The sequence below is a fragment of the Catharus ustulatus genome, chromosome 7 (genome assembly GCF_009819885.2).
Source record: "Catharus ustulatus isolate bCatUst1 chromosome 7, bCatUst1.pri.v2, whole genome shotgun sequence".
In the NCBI taxonomy this organism is placed as follows: Eukaryota; Metazoa; Chordata; class Aves; order Passeriformes; family Turdidae; genus Catharus; species Catharus ustulatus.
In genome coordinates, this window is record NC_046227.1 from 338,006 (window position 1) to 356,383 (window position 18,378).

Here is an 18,378-nt window from a genome sequence, read left to right on the forward strand (position 1 = left end):
GCTCTGGCTCTGGGAAAGTCTCCCAACTCAGCAAAGGCCATGGAAGGTGCTTCATGGACAGCCCAGGGCTTGCAGGGTGGTGAGAAAGGAACCCTGAGGTGCATTTCTCAGAGCATTGCTCTCAGTTGGTGACACCCTGCTTTGGAGTGGTCTCAATGGCACTGCTGCTCTGGGAATGGGATAGGAACAGCCACAGAGGCTTTTCTCTAAGTGAAAGCATACAACTAATTCCTGGGCAGGAGAAACCAAGAAAACCCAGTTTTTAGTCAAAAGTGGGTGCCAGGCCTGGAGCTGTATGTTGTGGTTGACTTTGTGGCTTGTCAGGGAGCAAGGCTGGGCACCCCAGCCAGGAGCATGCCAGGGGTGGCACAAACAAGGGGAGGATGACTTCCCGTTTCCACAGAGATTTGGGACTGCTGCTCCCTGGAGCTGAGCAAAGGTTTAGAGAAGGGTGAACTGCCCTGCCTGCCTGCCCACAGCCCCTTCGCTGGGCCAAATGGGAGCAGGGGTGATATGATGTGCACTTGGAAAATCTAATTCCTGATGGAGAAAAAAGGTTAATATAGCTTTTTTGTGTGTTTACACATAGGACAGAGGATTGGGCAGGCAGTGCTGGCCTCTCCTGGCTGTGATCCAGCCAGAGCTGGATGTGCTGAAGACCCTCACTGCACCAGAGCAACATGCAGAGCTGGGGCAGCACTCTGGCTTCTCGAGTAGAAAGGAAGCATCCCAGAGAAAAAATATGCCCCAGTGTCCAAAAATAGCACCAGGGCTGCTCCAAGGTCCAGCAGGGCTGGCATGCGATGGGCTGATGAGGTATGTGTGAGACCTGCCCTTTTGTGGGGCTGGATGGGGAGCCTGTGTCCCATCCAGATCACTGGCAGCCCCCAGATTGCTGGGGTGCTCCCAGGGCACAGGAGTGACTCACACTTACTATAAACACATCTCCCAATGGATGATGAATCCCGATCCTCGCTGCCTTTTGGGAACACTCTGGATTCTCTTTGCAGTGCTCTCCCTGTCCCGTTCCCCCTCCCTCCTGGCAGCCCTGCTCCCATGTGGGATCATTTCCTGCTGCTGAGTGGAGCCAGGGCTCTGAGGCCCATTTTCCAAACCACGATTTGCTTCACGGGCTGAGTTTCCCCATTAACCATTCTGGGGCCACCAAGGCTTTTGTGCTAAGGCGGCACCCCCAGCACCCCCCTCACTGTGGGGGTCCCACTGCCCAAACCACAGCTCCCCAGCCTCATCCCATTCACCACAGAGAGTACTTCAAGCAACAGAAGCTTTATTGCAATGACACGAATAAGCCATGAAATACATCTCAAAGCAGCAGGGGCACAAGGGGCGATGAGGAAGCACAGAGAGGGGTGGTGGGAAGCGCTGGCTCACAGTGAATACCACCGCAGCTGGCCGTCCTCCTGAGAGCTGCTACCCCAGCCCCCCGAGCCCGCTGCTGGCCTGTGCCCCGGCCCAGGGAGCAGGGTGTGGGCAGCCTGGGCAGGGGGGTTCAGGCAGGGGGTCCCAAGAGTGCCATGAAGGAGCAGGACAAGCTCGCGGGAAGCTGGCAGCATCTTCGGAGGGGGCTCAAGCATCAGCCACTGAGAGCAGGTGAGTTGCAGCGCTCTGGTCAGGCGGTGAAGGTGTTCCTCCCGTGGGGGTCAGGGTCTGCAGAGCTGGGGGGCAAACAAGGGAGGTGGTCAGAGCCCAACCGAGACTCCCGTACTGGAGCCTCCTGACTCTCAGGCTACACAAACATGAGGCTGCTTCAACATCCCGAGCAACTCTCCAGAGTGATGCTAAAATCACCCACACCCCAAAAAGCCAAGTTGGAGGAGCCATGCCCCCACAGAACTCTGCTACACCACAACAAACCTGCCTTTTTTTCCCATGGGAGCTCACACCAAACACATCCAGTGTGAGCTGGGCTGCCAGGTGAGCCCAGGTGGTTGCCTGGCCTGCTGCATTTGCCTCATGGGCTATCACTGAGGGCTGAGAGCAGCCTTTTGGGAGCTGCAGAGAAGCCATCTGAACACACGCAGGCTGCTTCCAGGCTGAGGATCTGCTCTTTCTCTGCCCTACAAACCCGTGGCTGCAGGGATGGTGAAAGCTGGTTCTGCTGGACCCCACCAGCAAGATTTGGGGGTGGTGGACAAGGGCACTGCTGTACTGGGGGTGATGGGCAGCTGGAGCCCATCAGGAGAGAGGAGCACTGGGGAAGGGCACACATCCCTTACAACTTCTGCCTGGTGCTGCACTGCACCACCCTGTGCCTCTGTAAATCAGCCCAAAGGAGGTGGAGGGCAGGTCTGCTTGTGGTGATAATAAATTTTAGTCTGCAACTTAAAATTTGTTTTAAGCACAGAAATAGCAGTTTCTCTGGGTTTGCACTTTTAACTGGCTTTTTACTGACAGTTCCCCTGCAGTGCTCCTGTAAGAGATTCGGGAGCATGGCTGCGTGCTTGGTAGCACAGAGCAGCATCCCTTGGGAAAACCACATCACCAGCTGCAGCAGCAGCCTCAGGTTACATCACTGCAATGTCCTCCCACCAAAAACTGTCCACTAATGGAGTGCTTTTGGGTAAGCACATCACAACCTGCTCCCCTTTGCACTGGGAAATCATGTTGGATATCTGTTAAGGTTTGATCCCAAGCCATGCATGCAGTCCCGAGTTCTGGAGCCATGCTGCCCCATCCTTCAGTGCTCTGTGTGCCTGGCCATGTTGCCAGCTGACTTCTGGCCCATCACTGTGCCCACACTTCCACAGAGCATCTCCCACCCACGCTGTGCCCATGCTGCTGTGGGGCATCCTCTGCCACCCATTCCCACAGGACACAACAAAACCCAGAGAAGCGCCAGAGCCAAGCGACACTCATCCTGTTTGATCCAGACACAAATGCTCTCTTTCAGCTTTCTCCAGGGACAAATAGTGACACTGCCTGCAGGGAACCAGGACACAGCGCTCCAAGTGTGCTTCAAATATTCCAGCCCTCACGCACATCCTGGCCTATCCTTTCAGGATCAAAGCAGTTCCTTCTGGAAATAGCACACATGTCCTGAATCAGCCACAGGCCACGGTTTGGCATGGAGCTCACACCCAAAGCCTCCTCCCACTGCTCCATCCTCCATCTCCTGGCTAATTTTGTTCCCCATGTGCAGAGTGGACTTCATCATCATTTCTGGGAAGAGACATTGCTGCGGTTGAATTGCCTAAACACGAATGTGGGAATCCAGAGCCAGTCCAGCTTTGCACTTGGCTGTATTTGGTCTGTGGGATGCTTTTGGAGCAATCTGGAGTCTGATCTTCCTCTTTGCAGGACAAAGGCGCTAGGGCAGAATGGGAGGAGGGGCCATACATCTGTAGTGGAAGGAGTTGCACATCTGGTACATTCAGTACTTCCTAAAAGTCACTGCCACGTTACCCTTTGGATGGGGGCCTGGGGATCGCTGCATAGCACAGCAGATCAGGATCCGCAGCTGCATTCATTTTGAAGGCAAAGCAAAAATATTCCTTTCAGCAGAGTCCCAGCCCCCTGTAACATCCAGCATGGGAGCAGGGGGACTGCACAGAGACTGTGACCTTTCTGCAAATCATTCCTGCAGCTGCAGAGGCTCCTGCTGCCAGCCAAGGCACAGAACAACCAGCTTGGGAATGCCTCCCTGGGGACCACAGGGATGGACGCTTCTGGGACCTCTGCAGCAAAACCTTGTCCTTCTGCCAGCATAAAGGGGTGGCTTCTGCCACCCATGGCCATGGAGATGCTTGCTACACATCCTTGCCCATGTGGGCTGGCTCCGTGAAGGTCCCAGCACTGACGGGACCATTCCTGCGGGCTGTCACTGCCCGTCACCAGTGTCAGGGACACACACACAACAGCCGGCTCCCTTTCCAGCAGCGCGGGATGTCCTCTGCACGCATGGGAGCAGTGGCTGGAGGCACCGGACATGCCAGTGCCGCCCACATCCCGGCGTGGCTGTGGATGCATCCATGAAAAGCTAGGCAATGGGGACATCTAGTGACCAGCCCGAGGGGCCAAGGGATGGGGACCGGGTATCCCCCAGGGGGAGGGGGCTGCAGCCAGGCAGCGCTGGGGAGATGCCTTCCATCCCTGGGGCCAAGGAGAAAATGGGATTAGGCATTCATCCCTGCCACACCACGTAGAGATCTCCCAGAAACTCTACCTCGGTCCGCACCGGAGGCAGGAAATTACCCTTGCTAATGAAGCATAAACTGGGAATTAGCATAATTAAAAGTGACTAGCATGGATACATTAACAAACGCTGGAATAACAACTCAAAGAGAGTATGAAATTTAAAGAGTCTCCCCGGTGAAAGTCACTTTCCCTTAGGGGAAAGGGTCTATTTTTAACAGCCGTATTTTGTACTACATTTGCAAATACAATCGGGGGGGGGCGGGGGAGGGGAGCACGAAACAATACTCCCAACAATTTTGGGAGCAGATGGAGACCCCCACACTCCAGGGGCAGGGGGAGGCATTGGACCAATACTTTCCAGTCAAAGTCAAAATATCCCCCTAAATAACTCATTCCTAAAGAGTTTACCTGAGTTGGTTGCTTCCAGAATGTTGAATCATTCTGGATAACAATGCATTGTTTTGGGAGAGAAAAGCAATATATTAAAGGTATTCTGTTGATTAACTGGGATGTTCACACTGCAATGAATATTCACTCCAATATTAGAGATTTTTCCCAGTGGCATGGCTGTGGATGCATCCTCACAGTATTTTAAGTTTATCCAAAATGGAAGCCTAAGACTTATCAGAAATCAAAGCAAAACACTGAGGCTCCTTCCAAAGAAAATAGCAAATCTCCTTTTGAGCCATCCCAAAGAAATCAAAGCTGAGTTTGATACATTCCTCGTGATTTTGTTGTTATCCTTGTTGTGATCAACATGCTCCCAGGAGATGCTGCATTGATTTCAACACCTTTCTCCAAACCTTGCTCAAGGCCGGATGACAATGGATAAGCTGACTCCCACATAACACTGCAGTTTCACCTTTTTTGTTTTCTTTTTCTTTTAAATTTGCAAAATAACCTTGGCAGTGTGACCCCCAAAGAAAAGTTGTGAAGTCAAAGGGAGTGCCAGAAGGAGGGATGCTTCGGGGTGTCCTGCACAGGACCAGGAGCTGGATTTGATGAACCTTGTGGATCCCTTCCAGCTGAGGATATTCTGTGATTCTACAAATGTGCAGTGCTCCTGTGAGGTGACCCAGGTGACTGCTTCTGCTTGGACTGTCCCTTGTCCCCCTGTGGCTGCAACCAGCATTCCCTGGAGCACTCCAATGGGCACAGATCCTTGTGGCAGCACAAGTCTTGACATGACATCTCAGACACCTGTCTGATGCCAGAGCAACGCTCATATCCAGCCTCTTCTCCCTCACCTCCAATTCCCAGGGTGTCTTTTCCAAGCCTGGCTGCATGATGGATATCTGGCAGTGGGCTAGGATGGGGATGGTACCCAGAGAGGGGTTATCTGTAGGTTTGCTGGTGTGGGGATGGGTGCAGAGGTATTGCTGCAGTCTGCTCCTTCTTTCCAGCAGCCTCCGAGCTCAGCTGCATCTGGCAGACCCAATCTGGCATTTGCTATTTTGGGCAGCGCTGTCTCAGCGGAGGTGGGGAATGGCACAGGGAGCACACACAGAGAACAGAAGAATTCAGGGCAGCCGTGATCTGCAGGCACTGTGCAAAGCCATTTCCGTGTCTGGGATGCTGTCACGCTTCCCGGCCTTCCCCAGGTATCCAAATTCCACAGCCGTGTTGGCCTGGGATGGACTACTCAGTCTTGGGTCAGTGTGATTCTGCTGCTGCTGTGCCTCCATCACCTCATGAAGAAGCTCTCCTCGTGCTCCAGCTTGTTCTACAGCCCCACGGAGGAGCTGGGAACAGCAGGATGGGCTGGCTCCCTCTCTGCACCATCCCTCTCCGAGGGGACAGCACCCCAGGCTACCATGGAGGGTGGTGGCAGTGGGATATGGAGCTTTTGCCGTGGCTCACCCCTCAGGCCACTGGGCTAGTTATTTTCACTGGCTCTCACACTTGGTCTAAAGCAGAGCGAGGAACAGAAGATGAGGAGCGCCCCTTGCCCAGAGCTGACTCGTCACCGGTTCTGTGCTTTGTTGGCCAGTCAGCTGCTTGGAGGAGGCCCAGTTTGATGCCTGCCTCCCTCCATCCTCAGCATCAGCACAAATACACAGGGAACGTGCAAGCAAAGGCTGCCACCTGAGCTCCTCAACACCCTCCACAGCACCCGTGCTCCCCTGGATGGGCAGTCAGGGGATATTTTCAAGCCTGTGTGGCTGCTGGGCCACCCAAAAGGCACAGTGGAACCCAAAGTGCCAGGGAGAGCAGGGCAAGGGGTTGAAGACAGGCAGCAAAGCACCTTATGAAGGACCTGAGAACACCTTTAACCACAGAAGCTTGGAATGCTCTAGAGAACTGAGCATGCACAGGTTTTGAGACACCTGGGCAGAGCAAACCCTGATGCTCAGTGGCACTGCCTTCACCTTTCTAGGCTCCTGGGCTGTGCTCTCATCCCTACCAGTTCCCTGCTGGAGCCCACAGCCCCCTGCCCATCCTTGGTTCCACTGATGCTGTGGCATTGCCTGGGATCCCTAACACAGCCTAAGTGCTGAGCAGGCAGTGCTGGAGACAGGAGAAGTGGCCCAGCATCCTGGTAGGAGAAGGGTGGGAAGCTGCCAGTGGTGCCTGCTGGTACTGAGGGTCCAAGACAGGGAAACACCAGGAAATCTTGGGGCTCACCTGGAAAAAACAATTTATTTCCCATGTGATACAAAAATGTCCTGTGTGGCTGCTTCAGCTGTTTGGGGACATGGTGTATCATGATCCCTCATTTGCAATCCAGGAAAATGGACAGTCAGGGATTAACAGATGGAAAATGTTTTCCTGTTGGAGATGTAGGAGAGAGAAGAAAAGCCTGAAAGCAGAAGGCAGGGCTGGGTAGAGAGGGTCTTGGGGAAGGGTGTGGGCCACAGACATGGCAGATCTGTCCAGACAAGGAGGCAGTGAGAGATGATGGTAGTCACACCATAATTTATAAATTAATCCCAAGGAAAACAAAAGGATTATGCAAGCCAATAACTATCCTTTTGGGAAAAAAAAAAACAAAAAAAACCAAACAAACCAGAAAGCATGGAATCACTAAGGAACTGCATTGGTCATGGGACCTTCTCTAAAAAAATGAAACAAAAAAAAATTATGATGGTGATGATAAATAATAATAGTAATAACAATGATAATAATAAAAAAATAGAGAACTCTTGCTACAACCCCACCTTCCCTCCAGGCAGCTAAAAAGGTGTGGAAGGATGCAGAGGGAAGGATGGGGCTGGCATTGTTGGGGCAACCCAGGAGAAGAATAGTCGGAGCCCATCGGTACCAGAGCTGCACAGACATTTATTGAACACAAACAACGACAAACACAGCCGGCTCACAGAGCTTCCTGAGCTATTGTCCAAAGGTTTTGCTACTGGGGGATTGCCAAAAGAGTGCTTTCAAAGACCCCTGGGGCTGTGAATCCCATATAGCTGAGTTCTTCCCACTTCCAGGTGCTCGTTAGTTAAAAAAACAATGAGCATTTGTGTGTGTGCGTGTGTGTGTGCGTGTGTGTGTGTGTGTGTGTGATTCCCTTAGTTTAGTGGGAAAAAGGGCTTGTCTGGACCATGCCATGTTCCAAGAGAGAAGCCCGTGGGTTGAACCCACGCTTGGCTTCTGCTTCCTGAATAACACAGGGTGAAAAGCATGCCCTTCCCCTGAGGGCAGGGGCGTTAGGTGGCGAAGGTGAGCCAGGACAAGCAAGGGGGAAGCACTAAAGGAAGGAGGGTGAGAAAAGTTAAGTCATCTGAAGCAGGCACAGCTCTGGGTGGCATCACGTATGTCCATAGGCTACAGAAAGTACCGCCAATGTCAACTCAAACGTGTAGGTAGTTGCGCTAGACTGACACTCCTGAAGTCTTGCCAATTAGAGAGAAAAAACAATTCCCCCCTCCCCCCTCCCTCGTCCCCCAAAAGCAGATGAAGAATTCACACGGTAACGCTGAAAACAAGGACCATAACCAAAGAGTTTGGGAGCAGCCTCGGGAGCACAGAGTAAAGAGCTCGTAAAGAAACGTTCCAGTGTGTGCATATGTGCATGTGTGTTTATATATGTATATATATATTCGTTAGTAAAGAAAAGAGTATCTGTGGAGGTAAAGGGAAGACGGTAAATGTACAGGCAGTACAGGCTGGGTGGAGTGCCGGTGGCTGGAGAGGGTCGGGTGGTGCAGAGTGGAGGATGGTGGGTGGAAATTAGAGTGCGCCCATTCCAGTGACCTCAGACGTCAGCCTAGAATAGACAGGGGCAGAGAGAGGGGTGGGGGGAAGACAAAAAACAAGTGCTTAATCACTGGAGCAGAAAAGAAAACGAAGATCCTGTGGGGCAGCGCTCCTCCTCTTGCCCAGACACCATGCAGATGGAGTGGGCAGAGCATCACTGGGTGGCCTGGGGTCCCCGAGGACAGCACCAGACTGGAGCACAGACCCAGCGCAATGGCTGGCGGCCTTCCCCTCACCTCGCTGCGGCCCTTTACTGTCACCCACCACAGGTGCTGGCAGAAGCCATCTCAGAGCACAGTTTCACTTCCAGCAGCATCCCTCCTATGGGAGACAGGCAGCTGTACCAGCTGCCCTGGCTGCTTCCTTTTGCTCTGGTTTGGAAACTATGGGAGAGGCTGAGCCCCATCCTGCCACCCTACCAGGTCACCTCTGCACAGGGGCAGCTCAGCCAGCCCTTCCCAGAAACCAAGAGCCGCTTCTTTTTCTTTTCTTTCTGTCTCAGGCAGTGGGGGGTGGGGATTGGCAAGGATCTTTGGGGAAGCCACTCAGCCATGCCTGCGGGCAGGGGGCTGGCCCTGTGCCTCCCCCAAGCACGGAGGAGAGGTGCATGGGCAGCGGGGTAGCGGGGCGGGATGGGATGGCAGGGGTCTGCTGCGAGTCATGGCTTGGGTGGGTTGGGTGCAAGGAGGAGAAAGCACATACAGACCTCACTGGTGCTCCCAGCCTACACCCCAACAAGTGTCAGAGTCGCTGCCAGCAGCCCCCTGTCCTCGGGGCCCTGCCAACCGCCTCCCTCCTGAGTGCATCCGGGGCTGGCGGTGGGTTGGTACGGCATCAGTCCTGCCCAGGCAGATGGGCCCGTCTGAGTGGTTCTGCCAGGCAGGTGCAAAGCTACCAAGAAGGTCCTGTATCCCCTTAAACTCACTCTCCACGAGTCCGCAGACACAGACAAATAGGTCTGAGTGAGCAGCCTGGACACAGCTCGCTGCCTGCACAGAGCAAGTTCCCAGCTCATGTCTGCAGCTATACCTCCCTTGCACACTCCCCTCACTGGACCCCGGTCCCCATGCCACGGGCTGCATCTCCCCCCAGCCGGCAGCAGTGCTGGGAACCTTGGCCCCTGTGAAGTCTTGCAGTGCCAAGCTTTTCATGATGAAAAGGAAGCAGTCAGGCCGTTCCCATGTCTTGCGTTTATTGGACTGATTGCTTTCACTGAGTGATGGAAAGCCTTTGGGAGGCCTGGAAGCACGTGGAAGAGGTGGTAAGCGATGCTGGGATCCCAGCAAGCAGGTCCCAAGTGACGCCTCCCTGCCACCGGCTCAGCTCCATTCCTGTCCTCATCCCCTGCCTCGTCCACAGGCAAAGACGGTGGCAACTTTGCCCACTCACAAGCAAAATCCTTGAGCAAGGGTGGCAGGAGGGCAGGCAGCTGGCACAACCCGCGGCCACTCTGCCAGCAGCATGGCGGCTCCCAGTCCCCAGCCAAAGTGCCAGCCAGGGGGAGATGTCCTGCTGGCGATGTCTGGTCCCTGCTCAGAAGTCTCAGCAAGACACCGTCCATCCCAGCCGGCCTCAGGAAGCCCCTGAGCACTGGGAGTGTGGGTTGCTCCCGGCGCACCGGGGTCAGGTGTGGTGGGACGGGGTCAGCTGTAGTGGAGGTCAGCAGGGGGTCTCACCTGGCGTTGATGAGGTACTGCGCAAGGCTGATGTTTGCAGGGGTTCCTGTGATGGTGATTTGGCGCTCTGATGACCCTTCCGTGGCATTGGCGATTTTGATCTGCGCTCCCGACATCTGCCGAATTTCATTGATTTTGGTCCCTTGGCGTCCGATTATGCAGCCTATTAGCTAGGAAAGAAAGCACGGAGGGAACGTCTGAGAAGCAGCAGCTCTGGTAGTCACCAGTGGGATGCTTGCACACCTGAGACAAGAGTGACCTTAATGCTCATGAAAACAGGAGAGGGACAGCCCGGAGTGAATCCTATCAGTGCGTGAGCACGGTCCTCCAAGGACACATCCAGACACCTGCCCTGGTCTGCTCCTTGTGGGGAAGAACCTCCATAATCTGCACATGGTGCCCAGCACCTCAGAGGGCTTCAAGGAGGGTTCATTTCAATAATAATAATTTTCATGGTTTAATGCATGGTCAGTGTTTTGAAAGTACTTATCCCCTTGCCAGTCACAGCAAACCCAAAGGTGGTTTGGTCATGTTACTAGAAGGAAACAAGCCTGTTGCCTTTCCTGGGGACAGGCCAAGCCCAAGAGCCCCTGCATCAGCTGGTGCAGTGACCCCATCCCACATTTCTTCTATGCCATTGGGACACCTTCAGTGCCTCTGCTACCTCCCTCTAGCTCTTTTAGTGCAATCCAGTGGCTTGCCAGTGGGCACAGAAGAGCACCAGGCAGCTGTGGCACCCACGGAATAGGTGGACTCTACATAAAACCTCATCTTTCATGCTCTTGTGAAAAAATCTTGTGAAAAAAATTCAAGCTGGAGGTTTGAATTTCCTCAACTGTTCATCCTTTGATTCTCCTCAATGGTCCTCAGTGGCTTGAATTTCTTCAATGGTCTCATTTGTGTAACTCCCCCAAAGCATCTCCAAAGATTGGTAATATGGGGATATCCAGCTTGACCAAGACAGGCATGAAGTGCTCTGCATGCCCTTTTTGGCCATTTGAGCTCTTTTCCAAGGGCATTTTATACATGGGATGTTCATCTTGGCAGCTGCTGGATTTCTGCATAGTGTAAGCAGACACAATTACTCCTCCAAATATTCCCTGATCCTTTGGTCAGACCATGGGGCTGCCATGGTGGTTTATCCCATATGAACCTGAATATACACTGGAAGGGTATCCACTGTCCCAGGGTCTGTGGAGGAATGTTCAGCCCATCCTGATCTTCACAGCACAGAAATAACTCCGAGATGCTTCAGCAAATGAAAATCTGCTGAAGAGACTTGAGGAGCCAAACTATTTAGGCAGATGCTCAGCTACACACAAGACGAACAGTGTTCAAGTTTCTCCTGACAGTCAGAGAAGCAGCAAGATGGGTATCATCAGATTTCCTTCCACTGCAGCACAACTCCAAGCTACACCACTAAAACACACCTGGTAACTCTTCAAGGAACACAGACCTGTCCTCTGCTTCCTGAGAGGGTAGCAGTGGGTGTTTAAAAGCCTTTGAAACAGGCTTTGAAAGTAGGGAGAGCTAAGGAAGAGTTTTTCAAGATGCAGGTGATGACATCTAATGTCTCCCAGGTCTGGTGAGAGCTGGGTCTCTGGCAAGTGAATGCTACGAGTGCTCCTGAGTTCTCAGAGGTCTCCTGGACTCCTTTCCTCCCACGTGAGTCCTTTTGCAAGGGGTCTCTTTATACTTCTGAAGATGCCTTCATTGCTATGGTCCTCCATGCTCAGCAAATATGGCTGTTGGAACCTCAGGAGCACTTGCAGAGCTCCCTGCAGCCTCCTGGAGAGGGGTCCCTGCTGGGTGGACAGGAGCACATCTGGGGTAAGCCCCCACTGGCTCCTCTGCAGATCCCTCCTGTGATGATTTGGCCCAGGGTAAAGCATCTCCAAGGGTTTCAGTCAGCAGGTGCTCATAGGTTCTTGCACTGTCATGTCTCTCAGGTGGACAGAGGTGTTGGCAGAGGTGCCCAGCAGCTGCCGCCAGGATTGTTGTCCTTCCCTGGCACTGCTGGCTGCTGCTGAACAGCAGAAGAAGGAGCAACAGCTTCCAGATCCCATTCAGAGACTCCTGATGAGGATGGGCTGAAGGTGCTTGTCAGTGATGGAGATGGGAACAGAGACTGGATGTCATCCCTCCACTTGCCCTCATTCTGATTTGAGCACAGGCTGGGTCTTAATCCATAGAAACCAGTCCAGAAGCAAGTGAGGTTCATGGATCCAGGTGCTGGCTGTGTCATGCTCTCCATCCCACCTCCTCCCCGCCCAGCACGGCTCCAGCATCCTCCCAGCAAATATCCTAGTCCAGCACCCACACTACCACAAAGCTTCCACCTATCAGACCTCACAGCTGCCTGCCAGCAGTACTGAGCTGAGACGCACTGTCCTTCAGACACTCATGTGGCACTTTGTGGCATCAGAAATGTCACTTACTTACCTCCTCTTCCCCACCACCCCACCTAGTCACCACCCTTGAGCTGGAACATCATCTCAGAACCACCATGGCCTGATTAAGCAATTAAGAGTTTAATCAGGGCTGGCATGGAAGCTCTCTCCCTTACCCAGTGTGCTGGGCATGTTTCATGAGCACTGAGTCCACTTGGAAAGGGAAATCGGCACAAAGAATTGTACAAAGGGTAAAGTCCAATGGGTGCTCTGTGCTGCAGGCTGATCAGCAACAGACTGTACATGGAGGAGGGAACATGGGGAAAGGGCATCTCTAAATGTATTTAACAAAGTCAAATGGCTGCAGTTTATACATAGATGTCTATATAAACATATATGTGTATACACACACGCACACATGGACATGCCAAGGAAGCACTTGGATTTACTTACATCATTGGGAATGGTGAGTTCATGAGTACTGGCCGGGGGACTGGCATCCAAACCTGGGCAGATGCAAGGGAACATGGTTAGAGCTGGCAGAGACAATGCTATGGAGCTCCGCTGCTTTCCCGCAACACTGCCAACGCTGCGTCCTGCTCCAGGCTGGGAGGGGAAGGGGATCACACATTCCGGGACAAGGAGAGAGAAGACGGTTGCTACCTGACTCTACTGGATCTGGGTGTCACCTTCCCTGCAACCCACGAGTGCCTTGCTTCCCACCCTTCATCCTCCCACTGGGAATGGCTTCAGAGGAGGATGCAAGTTCCAGCATCAGCAAAGAGAGGTGGGTGAAACACCTTCCCACACAGCAGCAGAGAGCATGCTAGCTGGGACACCCACCAGTCCCACAGGCTGCCCATGCACCCTCCAACCCTCTCTGGATGCAGCAGCTTTGAGCTGCTGGGGTGTGACAGCAGTTTGGTGCCCCAGAACCGGTGTCCCTGTGGGATCCGGCGGCACAAGTCCTCTGCAAGTCCCACAGATTCTCATGCTGAATTTGAACCAGACTGCTAAGACATGCAACCCAGTGGACCCAGGACCCTCTTATTCCCAAGGGAAAGTAAGATGAACAGTATGGAGATTTAGACCCTGCCTCCCTCCAAAATGACACAGCAAGGAGTGAAGGCAGTAGCATGATTCCTCCCACCCTCTCCTGGATCAGGGAGAGCTCTCTGCTCCATGGTGGGAATGGCTGGAGCCAGCAGCTGGAGCCTGTGAATGCAGTTCCAGAGGTAAGAGGACACCATGCTGTAGTGCTCTAGGTCAAAGCCTGCCTCTTCCATGGTTTCCCATATTAAATCACCTCAGTGCTGAAGCAGGGACATGGGACATCCTATATCAAATCTGCAAGAAAGAAGCTGTCTGGTGCCTGACAGGAATTTGCAATAACTGGGAAAAAACCCCTTATCCTTATGATATAAACCTCTGATGAAGGCTTCTGAGAGCAGAAGAGAATTTCAGATCTGTATCCCTGGAAAGAGGGTGGTTAAGGAGGTGCAGAATGAAGAAGTGCATGGAGACTGGAAGTGCAGAAGTCCTGCAAAACAAGACAGCAGTAGCACCCAACTCCTCACCTATTTCCATGGAGAGTCTCAGCACAGAGGAAGAGGAGCTCTGGGTATCTCTGATGTGCTCATGCATAATCTCAGGATGTTGGGAAATGAGCGTGAGAAGGCCCTGGCACTGGTTGTCCAGAGAAACTGTGGCTGTCCCATCCCTGGAAGTGCTCAGAATAGATGGGATTTAGAGCAACCTGGTCTAGTGGAAGGTGTCCCTGCCCATGGCAGCGGGGACGAACAAGATGGGCTTTAAGGGCCCTTCCAATCCAAACCATTCCATGATTATGTGACACTGTACTTCCTGTGCTTTCCTGAATGCAGCTTCCCAGATGCACTTTGCTGACAACTGTCTGCAGGAGGTTTCCTCACCAGATTTTTTACTTGGGAGCACAGAGAGAAGAGGAAATGCAGGGAATGAGGATGCAGATCCTCCAGAAGGCAGCCCTCTGCTGTCCTTCACCCCATCCAGGGGTACTAATGCCAAAACCCCCACAAAACATCTCCTGCCCAGGTATTACACCACAGGCAATGCTCAATGCTGACTTTACAGCACACACTTCACCTGGACTGGCCTGTACACTGAGCCTCCTCACAGTCAGGGCCAAGGTGGACTGTACCTATCACACACATGTTCCTCTGGTGAGGGAATTCCTCCCCTTGGCCATGTTACAAGGCTCAGCTCAGCAGCAGTCTGGGTGTGGCAGAAAATGTCTTCTGAAGGGAGCAGAGCACCAGTGAGAGCTGTGAGTAGCACTGAGGCATCCAGGGATCTTAGGGAATATAAGCTAAGCTCCTCAGACTCATAAGGCAGCATCCTCTATCCCACACTCAGATGACACGGATGATGCTGAAAGCCCTTGTGACACCTGGTGCCATGGTACTGCACATCCCTGCATCACACAGCCTTTGAGGAATGGCCACATCCTTCTCCATGACATGGAGACTGTTCATTTCACCATTCTAGATCCTTCGTCTCTGCTATGAACAAGAACTCCTTGAGGCTGTAATGAGTGTGTCGGGGCAGGATTAATGCCTTGGGTGACTGCAAAGGGCAAAGGGGCATGCAGAAAACATGGCTGCACAGGTCAGTGTCATGAAATCTGTATTTCAGCAGTCTTGTGGGGCCCATTTGCTTGGGCTACACTTGCTTTCGTAGTTAGGTGCTGTCCCAAAATCACTGAGGCATGTATGGGATGGCTGTGTGCCCCAGGTCTGGCTCATCCTGCCTGTGAGCTTCCAGGTATCAGGATAGCTCCTCTATGCAATGGTAGGAAACAAAAGACAAATCTCTTCCTCATATGTGGATGAACGTGGGGCATCTGACAGCAAAATTTCTCCAAGGCTGCAGCCACGCTTTGGCTCCTCAGGGTCCTGTCCCACTAAAATCGCAACTCACCCTGAATGGCTTGGAGATGGCTAGAGCTGCATGTCATGGCTGTTCCCACCAGCACTGTTCTGTTGTTTCTGAGCAAAGTTATGCAAAATTAAATTCAGGAGTAAAGGTGATGACTGGTATCTTCCTGTTATGCAGACAGCACTGAGGGAAACCTCAGCACACCTGAGGGGCAGCACCAATCTCTGCTCTCTGTGCCCAGGGACAGCACCCAAGGGAACAGCATGGAGCTGTGTCAAGGAGGGTCAGACTGGATATCAGGAAAAGGCTCTTCCCCCAGAGGGTGCTGGGGCACTGACAAGGTTCCTCAGGGAATGGGCACGGCCCCAGGCTGCCAGAGCCCAAGGAAGATTTGAACAATGCTCTCAGGGATGCACAGGGTGGGATTGTTGGGGTATCTGTGCAGGGCCAGAGGTTGGACTGGATGATCCTTGTGGGTCCCTTCCAGCTGAGGATATTCTGTGGTTCTATGGCAGTTGCACACCAATGTCACAGAGCCAGACAATAAAGCCAAGGCACCTCTCTTTTGACATGCTGCACCAAGGAGAAGGGTGCTGCCCAATCTCTCCCTGCCCACCAAGACAACCTGCTGTCTTCTCCATGAATACCATGATTCCTCTCAGAGCACAACAATGGCACAGTCCTATTTACTGAATATATTTCAAACAAAGCCTGCTTACTTCTCTCTAGCTTTGTGTTTTACCTGATGACTGGCCCATCAGATTTTGAGCTTCTTCGGAGGAATGTAAGGGCAGCTTTTCTCCTGAAGAGCAAAGAAGAAACAGGTTTAATGCTTTTCCCTTCGAGGAGATAAGCAATGTCACTTCATCTAGGAAGCTCAAAATATGATGAACATACTGTCAGAAAAGTCATTTCCAAGTGGTACTTGAAGTACCTCCATCCCCTGTGCTCTATCTGCTTCCCAGGTCACTGGGAACATGCTGGCCTTGAGGACAAGGTTCGGGCCATGCCGGGGCCGGCTGTCCTCCCGTCAGCACAGCCCCCTCCGGCCACAACTCCTTCCCACTGCAGGGTGCTGTCCTGCCTGGCTTAGCACTGCTCCCCGAGGCAGCATCCGGCCAGCCCCGAGCCACTCCCGCTGGGAAAGTGCAGCTGTCCCTCTGGGAGAGCACAAATGTCCCACTGGGAAAGTGCAGATGTTCCACTGGAATCTGGAGCGGCACGGGGCAGGGGATGCTGCCTCCTCAATGGAGGGAGGGACAGCACCTACAGCTTCTGCTGGGAAAGCCCAGGCTGAGAGCTCACCCTTGAGCACCGTAACCCCCAAAACATCTGTCAAGCCTCTCCTTAACCTCTCCCCGTGGATATTGCCACTTTTTACTCGCCCTGCTCATTTCCATTAAACAACAAGAGTTTAGAAAGAGAAACTCTACAGGTAAGAGAAGGATATCTTGAAAGGGCATGTGGGTACGTACCAGGGAAAGCGGGGGTGGTCTGTCCAAGGGGAGTAAAGGGGGTTTGCTGCATAGCCAACTGGTGGAGCTTGGTCAACTGCTGAGGGGTAGGAGGGACATTAGAACTAAGAAGGTTATTGTCATAGAGTACAACAAGTCACACCGAAAAACAAGAACAAAATTATAACGGAAGAGGGGAGGAAAAAAAAGGAAAACAAACAGAAAAATAGAAAAAAAAAAACCCTGAAAAAAACCCAAACAAACCAGGAAGCCATGGTGAGACATGGCAAAAACATTAGCAGAAAGGACTTGGCCTGGGTATAGTACAATAAAGCCCAAATCTTTGGCAGAAGTGCTTGGTCAGGGTCTGAAGTACGGTACCAGCAAGAAGCCCATTCTTAATGTCAGTTCAGCTCCTCCACCTCAGCGCAGGGCCAGCTGGTGGGCATCACAGCCAGTTCTCAGGGACCCTCTTTGTGCCACCAGAGCTGCACTGTCACTGCTTGTCCCCGCAGCACACATTCTTGTGCTGTGTCTCCGATGGGAAGTGCCTCTGGAAGATGGATAAACTGTGTTTCTAAATGCAAGCTCATTAGGAATATGGGGAATTATGGGCTTCAGCCATGACCAGTAGGTATTTCAGATCCTTGTATCCCTTGTTGTGCCAGGGAGATTTTGCTGCCCAGTCAGGAGCAGTTTTATAGAGATGTGTTTGTTTGTTTGGAATACATTTTGTGCTCGGTTTTACCGCTCCAAATTAAAAAAAAATAAAACCCAAACAAACCAAGAAAACAAAAAGACAGGAAAAGAAAACAAACCAAACTGGGCTGAAGTCTGACAGTGAGCAGGAGGGAGGTTCTTTATCACCTCCCACTTTCACAGGTGCTCAGGGATTTGTCAGCACAGCATCACCCCCCAAACCCAAATTACTTGTTTTGCCCATCATCCCTGGCAATGGGGAAGCAGGAGTTGCAGTTTAGATGTTTTGGGGAGCAACAAGACTCAAACACCTCCTTGCTGCTGCAGCAGAGCTGGGGAGGGAGAGCAGGGAGGTCTGGCTGGCAGCGGTGAGGGGAAAATGCTGGGAAGAGCGGACCCAAGGGGCTGTGCACAATGGGGGAGGCTGGAGGGAGGCAGCAGGAAGGGATGAAACACCTGCTAATCTCTGGACAGGTACTCCTGGGGTCCCTGTCCTGCCTGGAGATGCATGAGGACACCCAGCCTCCGCTGCCTCAGAGGAAAGGTCTCACCACTCCATAAGAGGTGCCTGCACATCTCTTTGCTTTTTTTTTGCTGTCTTTGGCTTTAGTCCAAGGTGTGATATGATGGGTTCCTGCCACAACATGGCTGTCTCCAGATAACACTGGGCATGCCACTGCTCCTGCAGGGAGCAGGGACAGCAGCATCCACTGCTTTTTAACTTCAGAATTATCGTGTTTTCTCGAGCTGCACCCTGTTTCTGGAATTTCTCGTGGCACCTGGTCCCACTGGCAGGACTACAGATGAAACCTCTTTGCCTGGTGGGCTCCAGCTGTGCCCTGGGACAGGGGTCCTGTAGTGCCAAGTGGGGGAGACCAAAATCCTCTC

At 52.6% G+C, this 18,378-nt stretch overlaps 1 protein-coding gene across 24 annotated transcripts in view; it reads right to left on the minus strand.

The window, feature by feature from the left end:
* Positions 1-1,271: 1,271 nt before the first annotated feature.
* Positions 1,272-18,378, minus strand: part of PCBP3 (poly(rC) binding protein 3) — a 54,025-nt gene continuing 36,918 nt past the window's right edge. For 9 of the 24 annotated variants that reach the window (XM_033065174.2, XM_033065194.1, XM_033065186.1 and 6 more), the window contains 5 exons: positions 16,813-16,891; positions 16,080-16,139; positions 12,875-12,927; positions 10,032-10,201; positions 1,272-1,676 (listed from right to left, as the gene is read on the minus strand). In XM_033065174.2, coding sequence (XP_032921065.1) covers positions 1,631-1,676; positions 10,032-10,201; positions 12,875-12,927; positions 16,080-16,139; positions 16,813-16,891 — 408 coding nt within the window. In that variant the 3' untranslated portion in view covers positions 1,272-1,630. Of the gene's footprint in view, positions 1,677-7,414; positions 8,366-10,031; positions 10,202-12,874; positions 12,928-16,079; positions 16,140-16,812; positions 16,892-18,378 lie in introns of those variants that run through there. The other 15 variants (XM_033065195.1, XM_033065187.1, XM_033065181.1 and 12 more) reach the window with 9 other exon arrangements.